This window comes from Bombus flavifrons, chromosome 3 (genome assembly GCF_040668555.2).
Source record: "Bombus flavifrons isolate JBK064 chromosome 3, iyBomFlav1_principal, whole genome shotgun sequence".
Lineage (NCBI taxonomy): Eukaryota > Metazoa > Arthropoda > Insecta > Hymenoptera > Apidae > Bombus > Bombus flavifrons.
The window spans coordinates 3,334,325-3,346,462 of NC_138444.1; the positions used below are offsets into that span (position 1 = coordinate 3,334,325).

Here is a 12,138-nt window from a genome sequence, read left to right on the forward strand (position 1 = left end):
GTTATTTATCTTTAATCGTCTTTAATGTTTTTAATTTTACCTATATTTTTTATACTTTTAATTTGATGTTTTGTATAAATAATATGTGAAATCGTTAAATCATTACCACAAAATATAATTGACCAGTTAAATAATTTTTAGACTTCTTTGTTTTTTAAGTAGTAAACATTAGTCTTCGATACTTGGAAAAATGCGCGGTGGACAGCGTATAGCTCGCTGTGGCGCGCGCGGTTGGCTAAGTATTAATACGCTAGGGAATTAGGCGATCGAGTTTCATGTTTGCATAGAGCGACCAAAACACCATCGTAAAACTGTAAAATTGTCCTCCGTTGATCCGAAACGAAGGGAAAATGCGTCGTTTAACGACCAGATAGATTGTAAGTTGTAACGTTTTCATCAGCACGTAAATAGACTTAATCAAACGGTGATTGTGCGATAGCTGTTCGAGACGCAATGATATCTCCGTAAATGTATTTCACGGAACAGCGAAATCGTATATAGGTACATACAGTATCGCAGAAAAGTCTTAGGTAATTTATAATAGCAATCTCATGAACTACATTTTTAGGAAATATTTTCATAGAATGTTGAAAAAAATCTTTAATTATCGCCTTTGTGACATTACTCGTGTTTATAATTCTTCCTGATTTACATATTTTAAAAATAGTTTCACGGGGTTGTAGAAATTTTGTTAATTTGCCAGCTAAAAGACAAATTCTTATATTGTATATAATATAACTAATTAGAATAAAGAAATTGCTAGGAAGAATGTCAAACGAATATTTTTATTTGGCAAATCTAAGACTTCTGCACGGTACTAAACGTGCAAAATAACTAAGTTTAGAAGTAGGTCGCGCTTCGTTTTGTACGTTGACACGTGAAGATATGTGCTTTGTTTTATTGTTTGTATAAATCTAGGTTGAGATTAGGTACGTTACTATTTCTTGTAGATGTATGTTAGAATCAGAAAATTAAAGCGCATTGCACGCGTCACAACGTTGCGAATATACCATGACGAATACAGAGAAATTTGCTTCCCCGTTTCTTTCTTTTTTTTTTTTTTTTTTTTTTTTTAATCTAACGAAAAGATCAGTTTTATAACACAAATAAGCACAGCAGTAACTTTGTGACGAATTATTCTTTAAAGTTACTTCACTTCCTTAACTTTGCCTGCTTTCACCACGATAGATGGGATCGATCTTGATACAAATCGCAATTTAATTTTAAACATTAATGCACGACCAATACGCAGTACAACCAATGAATGGCGAGAATCATACACGTAAATCTTTTTAACTTAACAATAAATGTCCGTGATTGATAGTGACCTTTTTCTTTTTTAATATGATTAACAATTGACGATAGGATGAAACTTAATCGATTTTATTGGGTCGCGAAATTCAAACGGCGTTTCATACATACCATTAATATAATGTTTAATTACAACACCAAATTATATACTGATAGAAGAATGCAGAATAATAGAAATAAAAAAAAGCATTAAAAAGAGCAGCAAGGTACGAAGAGAAAGCCTTAGAATCAAAAAAGGAATTAGTAAAGGAGTGTATAAAGGAAAGAGAGAGAGAGCGAATGGGGGAATGGTCAGGAAGGGAAAAGAGCAAGGAAGAGAAAGAAAGGACTAGAAGAGGCGAGAAAAGGAGGGACGCGGATAGAAACAGGAGAGGAGCAAGAAAGGATGATAGTAGACCAAATTATAGAAGAAAGAAGAAAGAGAGAAACAGAAGAGAGGGGGAGAATGATAAGGGAATCCAAGTATGATATACACTACACAAACATAGCCAAAGAAAAACTACCAAAGTACTTAGAAGGGAGGATGAAGTGGAAGGACAGAAGAATACTGGCAAGATTCAGATGCGGAAACGAGACCAAAGCAAGGGAATACTGGAAAGAAGAGGGGCAAAAAGATGTAGACTATGCAGAAGGAAAGAAGAAGACCTAAGACATGCAATAAAAGAATGTGAAATAACGGGAGGACCAAAGGACATAAAAAAAAAAGCTAAACGAGACTGGAGAAGGTTTAGCAGAACTGAAAGCAATAATAGAGAAGAGAAGGGCAAACGAAAAGAAGGAGGCTAAAGACCAAAGTTTCAATAGTTTTTAGTTGCTAATTTATAGTTCCTACTTTTTAGTTTTTAGAGATAGAATAAAGAAGAAGTGGAAAAGAGGGGAGGTAGACATATAAAAAGAGAAATAGACATAAGAGATGTAAAACCGAAAGTTCGTCCAAAGCCAAGAGGCATGGACTAAGCAATAATAATAATAATAATAATAATAAATAATGTTTAATTTTCATATTTCTGTGATATCTTCAAAATGTGCTTTAGCGCACAAAATATTGAAGACATATTCATATAATATTAAAAGGAGATTAAATATGTATATTTATATATTCCGTTATATAAACGTAAACATACATATTTATTCAATTTTAAAAAACAAATATTTTTTCCGAGTTATTACGAGGAATATCTATTTTATATTACGAACAAAATATTTTCTTCGAAGAAACCAGAAATATTTATTTTATATTAAAAGTAAAATATTTTGCTTTTCAAACATTGAGTGAATTATATTTGTATCTTCCATTTTGTTAACAATATTGTTTTATTTAAAAAAAAATTAATTATTAAAAGAAACAAAAAGCTTCTATTGACTTTAGTTCATATATTCCCCGGTCATACAAAATTGCAATAAAAGCAAGTAACTCGATAATTGAAACTGTTCAAACACTTTTTAAAACACTTCTAACATGTTTTTGTTGCTTATCAAGTGGTTCTTTGGACATTTTTCTCCTTGCTATCTGACGATTTCCCTGCTTCTTCACTTTCATCTGACTCGAGAATCTCAATTCCATCCTTATTTTGAGGTAATTCGTTTTCATTCTCTTCACAGTTTGTGCCAGAGCACTCCTCACTAATACTTATTATTTTCTCAATATGTTATCTCCTCTTCTAGACATATTCTGATGCACATAGAAGGACTATTATTTGTCAAAACAGTGAAAAGTTGTATTTCACAATAATATCATTGATAACCAAAATTCTCTTCTAATGCTTGTCTCTTCTTAGGGGTTTCCTCTGTAATATTTTTCTTTATAACGTAAATACGAGGGATGTTTTCTTACCCACGTCAGATTTTTATGAATACCACTATGGCGAACAGTACACATAAATAAACAAGAGTAGCTACAATTGAAAATACTGAGAACAATAGTCAACGTCCCATGGTATGTCAGAAACGAGAATATATGCAAAGACATAAAAATAGCAATGGTCAAACTCGAAATCGGCAGGTATGCAAGAAAATACAGGAGAAGACCGGCACTGCATCTAAACCTGCTGGCTTCTGAAGCGAGAAAGACTCTCATAGAAAGAAGACAAAAAAAAAAAACAAAAAAGAAACCCACTGACCTCACTAAAGAAAGAAAGTACATAAATTCGAAGATGGTATCTCGCTAGGGACCTAGGGATAGCCATCCACATGTTATTTAGCAATTAAGCTAGGAAAATTTACAGAATGTCTAGCTGGACAAATTGTAAAGTACAAAAAAGAAACAAAAAACAACGTAAGATTTGAGATATTCGAAGTATCGCCGCTGCATTGTTTATGTCTACTTCTGACTTTCATTTTTTCGAAAAATTAACACTTTCGTCACGTTTATATTCGTTAAATTTATTAATGCTTTGATTAGCGAAGTCAATTTACTAGCATTAATGCTTAATTTACGATCGTGTCAAGTCGACGCGTATCCGTAGAGATAGCTATACCAATTATTATTTAATTCAAAATTTAAAAGCTTCGGAGAAAATGAATTGTCACGTTGTGTATATAATATATATATAGGGTGGTTGGTAACTGGTGGTACAAGCGGAAAGGGGGTGATTCTACGGGAAAATAGAAGTCGAAAATATAGAATAAAAATTTTTCGTTTGAGGCTTTGTTTTTGAGAAAATCGACTTTGAATTTTCGCTCGATACGCGTGCACTTTATCGCGTCTCGTTATAACGGATCTCACTGTAGATTTTTAAAAAAATTAAAAAGAAAAATTTTTATTCTATATTTTCGACTTCTTTTTTCGCGTAGAATCACCCCCTTTCCGCTTGTACCACCAGTTACCAACCACCCTGTATATTTGTCTCATTAAATGGATAAAAGTTAGTACAAGTGGTGGAAGAGAAATCTAAACGGTTTATGTAATTTTCCTCGTGAAATTCGAAGCGCGTCAAAATAACGTGTGCCGTAAACCTAGCGATAAAATTTCCGGTTTATAATTATTAATATATTCGAAAATATAAACAAACTTTATTCTATTCTATTATATTATATTTTGTTTTATACTTTAGACTTATTTTTCCAGATAGAATCCCACTTTAGCTAATTCATTACTAACAATGATATAGCATGTATATTACGGTCTTAGATGTCAGGTAGTAAACACAGGTAGTTATGCACAGATCAAATATTTTTTTACCACAACTGTTCAAACTCTTTTTAACATAGATTAAGATACGAATATACCGTAGAAGATGGTAAAAATTGGAAGGTTCGTGTTGGGTTTTCCCAAAGTTTGGGCGAAAGTGACCCACATAATTTTGACGATAAGAGAAAGAGAGAGAGATGAGTCAATGTCGAGATTCTATTGTGCAATAATTTACTAAATAAATAACATTCGTAAATTTACAGGTTACAAATTAGGTATTGATTGTAGATTTCTTTCCTATGATTTCAAAATTTATTATGAGATGGAATACTTTTAACCTTTTGCATTCTGAGTAATTTTTAACATGACCTAGCAGAAACTCTGAATCATTTTTACCATGGGTTACCAGTTGTTCCGAAACTACTTATAATCGTATTTACAATGTCGCCGCAGCTGCGACAATAACGTTGTTAATTTCATTTGCGCTGTTGCAATGACGGCGACAACAGAGTGCAGAAGGTTAATCATTTTTAAAACGAATAGATAAAATAAAAAGTAATAAATAAATAATTTGTAAAATTTAATTCGCTTTATTAGCAAACTTATTACTGTTTTCTAAATATAATTATTAATTTATGAATGTTTAATTCATGACTGGTAAAATTTTACTGGTAGTATTAGCTCAATCGTACAGGAAGGTCTATGATTATTAATTGAGTTTTTAAAACAATTTTATGTTCAGTTGCGCTTAGTACGTAACGCTATCTTTTGATATGCGTCGTTACATCATTCCTTATTTTTATTACAGGCTGATATTTTTCTAAATGATATTCTGATTGATTTTTTGCTCCTTTTACATGTATACATATTATATTATATTATATATAATATTTATTATATATATACATGTATTCACGGTGATTTATGCATTGTTTTCTGCCTATATGAAAACACAGACTTGTAATGTTAGATAACGAGTTCCCTTTTATTTATGGTAAAACGATGAAAGAATCGATTGTACATCTGCCATGTCTCCTTATAAACTTATAAGCGTTTCATTGCGATTTATCGCTAAATTGCAATGGTTACCACCTATGTAATCACATGCAACACTTGCGATTTTTTCGCCATTTTTTCGATATTAATAGTATGTACTTACTTTATGATGCGTTACACGAAAGGACAAAATGTCGTAAAATGAGATATTTAGTATTTCATAACTTAATTAAGTGAGAATAAATAACAAAAAAAAAAAGAAAAGAATAGTCATACTATTTCAAATCTCTTTAGGAATCCTCGAAAGAAATTTGTTACTAGAACACCGTGTATATGATGACTCTTTCTGCAAATTATTTTCCATTTGACTATTTATACACTAACATACCACTTATGTTATTTGCGATATAAATTTTCTTATCTTAAACATATTTAGTAACCTGACTGTAACACGTGAACACTTCATATAATCTCTTAGTAACCACCAAGGCTGTTCAGCAAAATGAGGATAATAAAGAACCGAGGTTATTTAACAGATCTTCCTGAGGAAGCAACGTTGAAGTACAATATCAAATCAGAGCATTTACCAATTAAATAAAGAATAATATATAAATATGGGTGATATATATATTTTTTCTTTATTTAATTAATAAAAAAATAATATATATAGCACGTGAACACTTCATATATTCTGTTAGCAATCATCAAGGCTGTTCAGGAAAATAGGATAATAAAAAACCGAAGTTATTTTTAACAAGTCTTCCTAAGGAAGCAATGATGAAGTACAATATCAAATCAGAGTATCTACCAATTAACATGTTGACGCCGGCGTGCGCCATCGACGAGTCACACGTGTCTGTCCCGAGGAGCGGCGATGGGTCACACATGTGTTTCACAAAATAGGTTTATATTATTTTACCTCAACATTATAAGCAGACATACGATAGTAAAAACATAACAATTCAATATTGTTAACTTAACATAATTATTTCCTTTCTTCGTGCAATTTTTTAAAACAAGTTAGGCAGAGTGCCGGCTGGCCCTTACAACGATCACAATATGTTGTTACTTTTTTGGTTCTTTTCGCGGCATGCTCTCCACCTTTTATTCTATAAATGCGTTTACACCGCCGTTTCGTTTTGCTTGCTGGCCCTTGGTACGACTGCAGAAAATGTGATAGTTTTTTGGGCAGTACTTCATTTTCACTTTGCATTTCTTTTCTATGGGGTTCGCTATTAATGAAGATGATAAATAATTTCTTCGCGAAATTTAAAAATTTTAATACTTTTAGTATCCCATTTTCTATGTACATACCACGCATTTACGAGGCAAGACCCACATGTTAATTCCATTACAATTTTTTTATACCATTTTATAGTTCTGCGCAAACAACTATAATAAGATGACATCTGATCGGATAGATCAAACCCCCTTGTTCTCCGACGAACGTGCATGACTATTCTTTTTTTCTGTACGGAATTGAAAAATTTTTTGATTCTCGCTATAAACGTTTCTTATAGAAAAATGTTCACAGAATTGCGTGCGATGCTCAGAATTCGCGTCAGACCTCTACTTTTTGAGAAAAATCGAAAAGAGTACAAAATTGGGGCCAAAGCTGGTCCCGCTAGCTTTACTTAACATTTATAGATATATGCAAATTGATATTGACAAACTATTGTATATCAATGTATTAGTTAAAGTCCACGGAATTTATTGAACTCAACAGGAATCGTATAGCTTTTGTAATTTTGCTGTAAATTGAGGTCAAAGTTGAAAAATTGCGGTCGTGTCGAATAGTCTAATTCGGGCGTCGCCCTACGGAGAAAACCGTGAATATCGGCGCCAGTGTCAACGTGTTAAGTAAAGAAAAATATATAAATATGGGTTATCATCCATTGTGTGTATATATATATTTTTTAATATACAGGATGGTTGGTAACTGGTGGTACAAGCGGAAAGGGGGTGATTCTACGCGAAAAAAGAAGTCGAAAATATAGAATAAAAATTCTTTTTTTAATCTTTTTTTTTCTTTTTTTTTAATTTTTCCATCGAGACAACGATCTACAGTGAGATCCGTTATAACGAGACGTGATAAAGTGCACGCGTACCGAGCGAAAATCCAAAGTCAATTTTCTCGAAAACAAAGCCTCAAACGAAAAATTTTTATTCTATATTTTCGACTTTTTTTTTCGCGTAGAATCACCCCCTTTCCGCTTATACCACCAGTTACCAACCACCCTGTATATATATTTTTAATATACATTTTTAATTTTTCGTTCGAGGCTTTGTTTTCGAGGAAATCGACTTTGAATTTTCGCTCGGTACGCGTGCACTTTATCACGTCTCGTTATAACGGATCTCACTATAGATTTAAAAAAAAAATTAAAAAAAAAGAAAATTTTTATTCTATATTTTCCACTTCTTTTTTCGCGTAGAATCACCCCCTTTCCGCTTATACCACCAGTTACCAACCACCCTGTATATATATTTTTAATATACATTTTTAATTTTTCGTTCGAGGCTTTGTTTTCGAGGAAATCGACTTTGAATTTTCGCTCGGTACGCGTGCACTTTATCACGTCTCGTTATAACAGATCTCACTATAGATTTAAAGAAAAGAAATTAAAAAAAAAATTTTTTTATTCTATATTTTCCACTTCTTTTTTCGCGTAGAATCACCCCCTTTCCGCTTATACCACCAGTTACCAACCACCCTGTATATATATTTTTAATATACATTTTTAATTTTTCGTTCGAGGCTTTGTTTTCGAGGAAATCGACTTTGAATTTTCGCTCGGTACGCGTGCACTTTATCACGTCTCGTTATAACAGATCTCACTATAGATTTAAAGAAAAGAAATTAAAAAAAAAATTTTTTTATTCTATATTTTCCACTTCTTTTTTCGCGTAGAATCACCCCCTTTCCGCTTGTACCACCAGTTACCAACCACCCTGTATATTAAAATGCTGTCTTTTCTCGTTGGTTAGATTCAAACAAAAATTACATTCAGAATTTCTGAATAATGAACTCACTGTTTTTAATATTAATAATAAATACCGAAAATGTAAATACTTTTTGGAAAATTTTAGCAACAATGATACCATTTGATTATTGCATCTAAATAATTATTTTGTTAATGTTATATTTAAATAATGACCAGTGCTAAGATATAATACACGCTGTTTGCTACTTTCTTCCCTTGTTTACAACGTTCAAGGAATATATTTTTAGTTAGTTAAACACCCCCTACATTAGTTAAACCTCTGTATACTTTCTTACTCACTAAGTAAATACGAAATATCCCCCAATGATCTTCTTTTACTGTCGTGTCATGGTACTGAACAATTCAAAGCCGGTTATGAGAGGGAGTATCTTGCGATAGTAGTAGGAGTGTATGTCGACCGGGATAGGACAACGCAGGTAAATTAGTTACTTGTTGGGGTTAGTCACGACGGAGTCATTTACCCCCGAAAACTGATTTCTATACTTTACAGTTTTAAGCAACAGTATAAAAGGTCCTAGGGGTTGCGCACTTAGTTCAGTACGTATGAAGTGCTTAAGTAATACATGGTCAAAGTAGTGTCACTAGTGTATACCAGAAGTTCTCCGATCGTTTCGACAGTTTTCCTATTCCGTCGCAGTTAGAGAGTTTGGTCTCTATCCACGTACACGAACGTTGGCTTCCGATTCGTTTTGTTTTGCTCTTCGTCGACCGAGATAAAACGCGAATCGACTTGTCCGTTGGCTGTTGACTAGTTATATCAATAACAAACATTACTTTGAATCGTGGAAGATATGTAAGTAAACACATAGTAATGTGGTAGTAAGAATATTTGTCACGTTTCGTAGCATATTTTGAAAGACTTCCTACGAGCGGTGAGATATGACACGAGCAGAATTTCGTGTGTACCACGTGGTGCGGTTCTATTACGTGACGGCAACGAAATATTGTAATCGTTTTACTTGAGACAAATTTTTCAACGATAACTTTGTTGAAGATATTTTAAACGAAATTATAATTTTTTCTACAAATTTTTTGACATTCTTCCGATACGTTTTTAATATGATTTTAACACGTATATAATCTATTAGTTTACTATTGGATAGAAACGTAACTAAATTAAGGATATGGTATTCTTTCTAATAGATAGATAGAAGTAGGAAGCTGATGAGAATTTCAACTTACCATATTAATAAACATTAAAAACTAAATTTAGTTCCGGATAAATAATTTATCGTGACCCGAAAACAAGTAAAGTCGTGTTTATACTGTTCATTTTGGTGGATCACTGTAGCTGAAACGACGTATGAAAGCGTCGTTGCTACATGACTAACGTTGACTACTACATGACTAACGTTGACCACTACATGACTAACGTTGACCACTACATGACTAACGTTGACCACTACATGACTAACGTTGACCACTACATGACTAACGTTGACCACTACATGACTAACGTTGACTACTACATGACTACATGATAACGTTGTTACTTGCTACATGACTAAACTGCTGGCCGTGTCTGAACCAGCTTAACCGGGCTACTATCGAACCAAGGAAGGTTTAAAGATTCGGTTTCACGACCTCCTCCGTCATGGTTTCTTATTACTCGGCAGAACTATATCTTTTTTTCTCAAAACTTTTACCCTTTTCTTTGTGCCCTACTCAGAACAAGTTTACAACGATGTAGAAATTAACAAGCAGTTTATTTATCGTTATAGATGGTACAGAATCGGAAAAAGTAAAGTTCGAAGATTCGAGGGACTTAACGAGCGGATCGACTGGAACGACCGGCAGCAGCAGCAACAAACGCGCTAAGAACAAGAAGAGACGTGAAATACAACAGGAGTTCACGCATTCGTGGATGGTGGGTGTGCTGAAGGGACACACCGGTCCAGTTTTGGATATGAATTTTTCCAGTAACGGCAGATTTCTCGCAAGCTGTGCCGAAGGTATGTACCGATATAGTTTAAGAAAGTTTGTCCTACGAAAAGTCATTATCGGCATCTCTCTTATCGCTTTAGCGTTACATTTCTCTTACGCTCTAAAATGCCCTATATGGGAATTTATAGGGTAAGAGCAGAGACTAACCTTGCAATATAATTTATGAATTAATAATATTTTGGTATACTGATTACATCACTAAGATTAAATAGGTCGCGTTGTTGGTTAGAAGATTTCGATTATTAAGTATTTCGATTATCTGGAAAAGTTGCACAACGTTAAGTGGAAATTTCTAGTGAAGTTGAAAGGCCTGGAAGGGAGCGCATGAGTCGTAAATCAAACGACGAGATTCATTTTTGAGATTTTTGACGATGAATGCTACGTTATTGGTGTGTGCAACAATTACCGCTATTGCGCGAGAAAGGCGATAAAAAAGTTATGTCTCTGATAAAGTCATCCGAAGGACAATCTTTCTTTCTTTCCACTTCTGTTTCTCTCCTCGACGTTTCTTTCAACTATTTCGATATACACGGCATATAACTCCGTTATAGCAGAACGATATTTTCTTTTTATTCAAGAAAATTGTCTATGTCTTCATCGGTGACGCGGCGGACCTTTTTAATTTGCATGTGTCATCGTTACCTTGTTATTGTGCCAGTAACAATAGCCGATCTCTGTCTTTGCTTGTACCGTTTCTACAATTAAAACCTATGTACTTACATGTCTCTTGACGTTTTCTTCGACTCGATTCATGCGCAACGCGTGGCATATAAACGTAACCGCGATAAAAATTATATCCACCTTCCTAAAGTTGCGATATTAGATATACAAGATGTATTTTAATACGAATCATAATCTTTGGAAGAAAAACACTTTCTTATGTGACAAATTACAGTATATCACTGCACCGCGGATGTTCGTACTTTCATAGAAAAATTAAATGCGCGCAAATTATCCAAAGTAGGTAAAACATGCGGTATAATATTCAGAGGATTATTTAGGTTTTACATTGACTCACCAAAGTACTTGAAAATTTTTGAAATTGAATTGAATTTTTTGAAATTTCATTATCAATTTTAAAACGTTAAAACATAATAATCAAACTAACCCGATATTGAACTAATATTATTCATTTCTTACAAAGTATCCTGGCTTTGTTACCTATTTTTTAAATCTTACATCTTCGAATTTATCAGATTATTCCCTTTCTCGACTCTTTCGTATTAAAATACTTCTTTCTAGTCGCAAAGTCAACGAAACCGTGGATTTGCTGATATGATCATCAAACACGGTAGGAAATCTTCCGTATAAAACTCGCAGGAAGGTTTTTTATCCTCTTACTTTTATTCGTATGAATTTGAATTTTCATAAATATCCGTAGTCTACTTATTATTATTAAATATTCGTGTTACTCGTTACTACAGCTTCTTCGTCTAGCTATACGAACACAGAAGTAGACGGGCAAAATGTAGGTCGTTTGAGTGAAATCAAGCTGTTCGGTCGCAAACTCCTTGATTTCTTGATAGACATTATCCTGTCCCGATCGCTTTTTTCTTTTACACCTCAATCTGGATTTATATGTATTACCGTTTGTTTGTATTATACTTCCTTGTGTGTTCGGAAAGGAGGAATGGATGACTCTCAAGCGCTATGATTAAACGCTATTTGCCCTTTTTTTCTTCTTCGTGAATCGATCCAATTATCTAAAGAAGGACGAACATAGAGAAAGTCTGAAAACGATGGAAAAATCGC

At 33.4% G+C, this 12,138-nt stretch overlaps 1 protein-coding gene across 4 annotated transcripts in view; it reads left to right on the forward strand.

Annotated features, from left to right (window-relative positions):
• The window catches only part of LOC138178120 (transducin beta-like protein 2), a 62,921-nt gene that overhangs the window by 20,214 nt on the left and 30,569 nt on the right, over positions 1 to 12,138 (forward strand). For 3 of the 4 annotated variants that reach the window (XM_069109616.1, XM_069109615.1, XM_069109618.1), the window contains exon 2: positions 10,164 to 10,394. In XM_069109616.1, coding sequence (XP_068965717.1) covers positions 10,164 to 10,394 — 231 coding nt within the window. Of the gene's footprint in view, positions 1 to 9,076; positions 9,236 to 10,163; positions 10,395 to 12,138 lie in introns of those variants that run through there. The other variant, XM_069109617.1, reaches the window with a different exon arrangement.